The following is a 5789-nucleotide window of genomic DNA, read 5'->3' as shown; positions in this document are numbered from 1 at the left end:
CCCATGCTCATAGCCACCTGCACCAGGGCCGTAGCCAGTGTTCCCTCTAAGCCAAGTTAGTGTGAGCTACCCCACCGTTTTTTAGCCTCCGGCTCACACATTTTTGGTCTTAGCTCAGGAAGGGATGGCTCCAGAGCAAACTGATTTACACAGCCGCCAGTAGCCAGATCGCTCACTCACAACTTAAATGCCAGGAGCTCACCAAGTAGAATTTTGGCTCACAAGACTCCACAGCTTAGAAGGAGCATTGGTTGTAGCCAGGGGTCATTTCGCAGAAAAAGAGGTGCAGGAGCTCATTGGCATAACTCATTAGCATAACTTATTTGCATATGCCACACCCCTGACATCACCAGAAGTGTGTCAGAAGGCAACACCCACCCCTCAGGGCTCCACTGGACTGTTTTGGATTCCTAGCTAATGGGGGGGGGGTATGTGCAGATCTGTCCTTGCAGAGGAGGGAGAGCTTGTACCTGAATAAAACTTGGTCTTAAAGGTGCCACTGGACTGTTTTGGACTGGAGGGGCGGAGGGGGCTCTGCAACTTACCTGGCTGTTTTTTGCTCTGACTGAGGGCTGCTGGGAGCAGGGGGCGGGGCTTGTTGCATGTGCCCGCCCCCTGGGCTCTTTACTTCCGGAGCTCCACTCCTGTGCGCTCCTGCAGGAAATGACCCCTGATTGTAGCCAGGATTTTTCGTTTTGTGGGGTAACTTTTTTCCCCTTTGTGGGTCACCCATTATGCTTGTACTTATACTTAAAAATTAATAAATAACTGGCGAGTTGGGGAGTGGAGCCTGAGGAGCACGGGGTTTGGAGAGGGGAGGGACTTCAATGGAATATAATGCTATAGAGTCCACCTGGAGATCAGGTGTAATGCTTGGGGATCTCCAGCTCCCTCCTACACCATCACCAACCCCCCTCCCACTGCCCCTGCCATGGAAAGTTATGGGAGAGAGAGAGATTGGCTTTTCCACCACCCTCACCATGCCCTCTCTCTCTCTCCTTCCCCAGCACCCCTCCCCCAGCAGCCTGGAAGTTGGGGAAGGAAAGGGAAGCCATCCTGCAGCTTCTGGTCAGTTTCACTCCCAGAGGAACAGCTGTTAAACCTAACAGCTGATGTGGGGGAAAAGTGAAACTGACCAGAAGCAGCAGGGCGGCTTCCCTTTCTTTCTAGGCGCATTGGGGGTGGGGGGTGTCTGGCATCATCACGTGGTGGGGAGGGCTTGTGGATGGTGGATGCCCCACCATGGCACTGCCCACAGCCCTTTCCCTGGTGGCACTGGGCACTGCCTGCAGGGATGCATGGGTGGAGAAGCACTAGCTAGCGAGTAGGCAGGGAAATAGCACGTTCTGGGGGTTGGCTTCAGTGGGCCGCGTCAGAAGCCCTGGGCCCTGCTAGCTGCCCAACCTGCCTGTATGCTGACTCCAGCCCTGACTGGACTTGGATCTCGGGGAGCAAGCGGTGGCCCAGGGGAAGCACCCGAACCTCTTTGATCCATCTTAGGCTGCCAGTTCTGGTTTAGGAAAGTCCTGGAGATTTGGGGGAAGTACCTGAGGAGGGGAGGAACTTCCGTAGTACCTGAGGAGGGGAGGAACTTCCGTAGGGTCTAATGTCACATAGTCTGCCTTCCAAAGCTGCTATGTCCTGCGAAGGAATTGATCTCTGCCAGTTTGGAGATTAGTTGTAATTCTGGGAGAACTCCAGGTTTCCTCTGGAGGCTGGCATGTTTACTCTCTGGAGTCTTTTGCATCACCTAGTACCTGATTATTTTCACTGAAGATGCTGGGGATTGAACCCGGGACCTTCGGGGCAAAAAGCAGATGCTCTACCACTGAGCCACGGCCCCTTTCCTAATATCAAAACACCATCCCCTTGATGGCATCATTAAGTGAGAGGGGGTCTTTAAACTATCTTTAACCGACAGCTGTCTGCTCAAGCTACATTTAGGATTAAGGATCAATGGTAGACATTTCATGAAAGAAAGCACAGTGGGTTGTTGTTGTTGAGGGTTTTTTGCATCAATTGATTATAAATGGTGGGAGGCAAACCACCTAAGTTGGGAAAACCAGCAAGAAAAATGAAAAAACAAAAACACACAAAAAACACACCTCTTAGGAAAAGCAAAACAAAATGGTGTATCTATATACCCCTAGTTCGAAACTGGGCCCATAACCCAATTGGAAAGCAATGTAAATGCTGCCACACGAGCCAAGAGGATACACGCCTTTTCATTTTAAATCAGCACCAGTGTCGGATGCGTTCTGAAGGCTGTACCGCATAACTCTGCTGACATGCTTGTGTAGGTGTGTGTAAAGTGCCATCAAGTCGCAACCGACTTATAGTGATGCCAGCAATGGTCTTTCAAGGCAAGTGAGAAGCAGAGGTGGTTTGCCATTGCCTTCCCTGAGGGTCTCCCATCCAAGGACTGGTCCTGCTTAGCTTCTGAGATCTGATGAGATCAAGCTATACGATGCTGCCTTCCCCCCCCCCCCTACAGATATGCTCAACATGGCAGGAAGGAAGGAAGGAAGGAAGGAAGGAAGGAAGGAAGGAAGGAAGGAAATAAAGAAATAGGGGAGGGAGAGAGGAAGGAAGGAGGGAAGGAAGGAAATAAAGAAATAGGGGAGGGAGAGAGGAAGGAAGGAGGGAGGGAAGGGCAAGGGGGAGGGAGGGAGGGAGGGAAGGAAGGAAGGAGGAGCTATGCAAAGTCCCGCCAGTATCCTGGCAACCCACAACATATAGGCTAGGATCTAGGGATCCTCCAAGTAGGGCCTGGTGTCCTCTCAGAATCCCCCTGGAGAAAATAGGGGGCAAACTTTATGGTATACCGTAGATTTTGTGTGAAATCCCTCCCCAAACCCTGCCTTCCCCAGACACCACTCAAATCTCCTGGAATTTCCCAGGCCAGAGTTGGAACCCGTACTTGGATCCCACCTAGATTTCTACAGAAGCAAGGAGAGTAAAAGGTTTTTGTCCAGTCATCCCTCCCACGGCAGCCCAAAACACACAGCATAATGTCACTTTTGGGGATGGGGGACCCCCCCCCCCAGAAGTAGTTGAGGGGGGTGTGGAAATCAGTGGAAATTAGTCCTTCCTTGTGCCAGTGGAAATCTCCGCAGGCTCCAAACCACTGACTGCAGATGCACCGTGCTCCCATTGGAAACCTCTGGCAGTCATTCTGAACTCTTTTCACTGAATCTGATTACCACCTAGTTGGTGGGACTACTGTAGCAAGTCAATCAAGTCAATCAAAACAAGCCAGGACATAAATGGCTATTTAAAAAACAAACAAACCATGGCTGTCTAAAATAAAACAGATAAAACTGTCCTCAGTTTAGGTGCAGGTGATAAAGCTGTTTAAAAAAAAAAAAGCTGAAACCCTTTTAATGAGAAGCCCGCGTAAAGAGAAATGTTTTGGCCTGGCCATGAAAAGAAAGGCAACTGGGTTCCTAGAAGAGCCTCAAGGGGGAGGGCATTGCAAAGGTGAGGTGCCACCACTGGAAAAGCCCCGCCTCTGGTCCCCATCCACTTCAGCTATAAGAGCAAGAAAAATGGGGTTTGAGAAAAGGATCTTAACTGGTGTGTGGTCAATATGAGAGGAGATATAGTAGGCACTTTGGTGGCAAGGTAACAGCGTTCCGTGCGCCTTGGTATTTAGTCATGCCAGCCACATGACCACGGAAAACATCTTCGGACAGCGCTGGCTCTTCGGCTTTGAAACGGAGATGAGCACCGCAACCCTAGAGTCGGACTCGACTGGCTTTCGAGCAAGGGAACCTTTACCTATAGCAGGCACCCAGTGGGAGATGATGTGGGCAGGGACATGGGGGTGCCATCAGTGCAATGGTGTGATGTCACTTCCTGGTGAAAAAACAGAAGTGATGTCACAGTGCTCCAGGAATCACCGGAAACCATAAATCATAGAGTTTCCAGCGATTCCTAGAGTGGCTTGAGGTTGCTTCTAGGTCCCCCCCCCCCCCCAAAAAAAAATACCATGCCCATGCGCCAATGGTGGTTTTAAAATTATTTTTCTCCTGCCAGTCCACAGAGCTTCAGCAGAAAATGGGGACTGCTGGTGGGAGTTCCTCCATCACATCGGGAAATTTGGCAACCCAAGAAAGAGCCAGCCCTTATTCGATCACACGCTTATAGCAGTTCAGATTTCTTTCCTTTTGTCCAATAAAAGCTCTATGATACACCAATTTCGTGCACTGGATAGTTGTTGTCAATCACTTATTACCCAATAGACAAAAGGAGTAAAAAAAAAAAAATGCAACTGCTAGAGTTCTTTTTTTGGGTCCCTGTCAGAAAGTAAAGAAAGTATCCTGCCAATCTAGCAGTTCAAAAACAAGAAATTGCAAGTAGATAAATAGGTACCACTTCAGTGGGAAGGCAACAGCGTTCCGTGCGCCTCGGTGTTTAGTCATGCCAGCCACATGACCACGGAAACGTCTTTGGACAGCACTGGCTTTTCGGCTTTGAAACGGAGATGAGCACCGCAACCCTAGAGTCGGACTCGACTGGCTTTCGAGCAAGGGAACCTTTACCTTTACCTAAGATGGGGCTGGCCACCTTCCATATATAAATATGGAAACTGCTTAGGGCAAAGCCGTGGAGTTTTGTGAGCAAAAATTCCACTTTGTGAGTGACTGGCATCAGAGTTGTGAGCGAGCGACTTGGCTACTGCATAAATTAGGTTACTCTGGAGCCCTCCTTCCTGAGCTAAGACAAAAATGTGTGAGCTGGAGGCTAAAGAACTGTGAGCTAGCTCACACTAACTCAGCTTAGAGGGAACACTGGCTTGGGGTATACTCTTTTATCAATTAATTTAGGTTTTTCTTCTTTGTCCAACCAGTTTTCTTAGGTGGTGTGTGTCCGAGCCAAGAGGCAGGAGCAAAGAAGGAAACATCCGTCCCCTGGCCCTGACCCTCTCTCGGGGCTGAAATCCAAGAGGGGCTTTGCAACATGCAACTCTCCAGAAACTATATCCCATCAGGATTTCTCCTAGGTATGTTCCTCACCGCTCGCAGGTTTGGGAGCTGCTCGATCCCTCTGGGAGACTAGTGGCCCACCTACGGTCCTTAAGAAGAATGATCTTCATTCGTCCTTCCCCAGTTTCTTCCTACAAAACAACAATCCCTCCCCCCTTTTTTAGGAATTTTGCGTCAGTTTTTAATTACTTCCATTTTGATCAAAGAGAGGAAGAGCAGGAAGGGAGGTTTTGCAGAATTTCGCCTTGCAGATGCTTGGAGGCAGGCAATGTCTTCCCCACCTTTCCTATTCTCCATTTAGAGCACCACTCTGTGCCATGTGGTATAAAGCAACTGGAAGGGCTGAAGCTACAAAAGAGGGCGCTGATTTCTCTACAAAGAGGAATCAAAGAGAAATTCCGTTTTTAACAAAGAGGAAAAAAGAGAACATGAGGAACCAATGCATATATCTTAAAGAGTGTGGGGTGGTTTTTTGGGGGGGGGAGAGATTCCCACAGAACGGAGTTCCGGCTGGCTCCCGAGTTGGCCATACCCAGCAGGAACTCATTAGCATAATAGGCCACACCCAACAGCAGAAACTCATTAGGACTGGCTACATTAGGGGTGTGTGGCCTAACATGCAAAAGAGTTCCTGCTATAAAAAAGCCCTGGGTTTGGACAACAAACAAGGTAAACAGAATAAGAAGCAAAAGGTGAGTGTGTCTAATTGACCCCACTTCTGCGAACATGGGGTGTGTGGCCTAATATGCTAATGAGCTGTGCTGTCAGGGGTGTGTCCTAATAAGGAAATGAATTCCTGCT

General features: G+C 49.3%; 1 protein-coding gene across 1 annotated transcript in view; it reads left to right on the top strand.

The window, feature by feature from the left end:
- Nucleotides 1-4857: 4857 nt before the first annotated feature.
- Nucleotides 4858-5789, top strand: part of LOC107119113 (myelin-associated glycoprotein-like) — a 17663-nt gene continuing 16731 nt past the window's right edge. Inside the window, exon 1 of the mRNA XM_015421556.1 lies at nt 4858-5005. Within this exon, the coding sequence (XP_015277042.1) occupies nt 4963-5005 (43 nt within the window). The 5' untranslated portion in view covers nt 4858-4962. The remainder of the gene's footprint in view (nt 5006-5789) is intronic.

This window comes from Gekko japonicus, unplaced genomic scaffold, assembly GCF_001447785.1.
Source record: "Gekko japonicus isolate JY-2015 unplaced genomic scaffold, Gekko_japonicus_V1.1 scaffold1371, whole genome shotgun sequence".
NCBI lineage: Eukaryota > Metazoa > Chordata > Lepidosauria > Squamata > Gekkonidae > Gekko > Gekko japonicus.
Note: the sequence above shows the minus strand (reverse complement) of the source record. Positions and strands in the feature narration are given on the sequence as shown.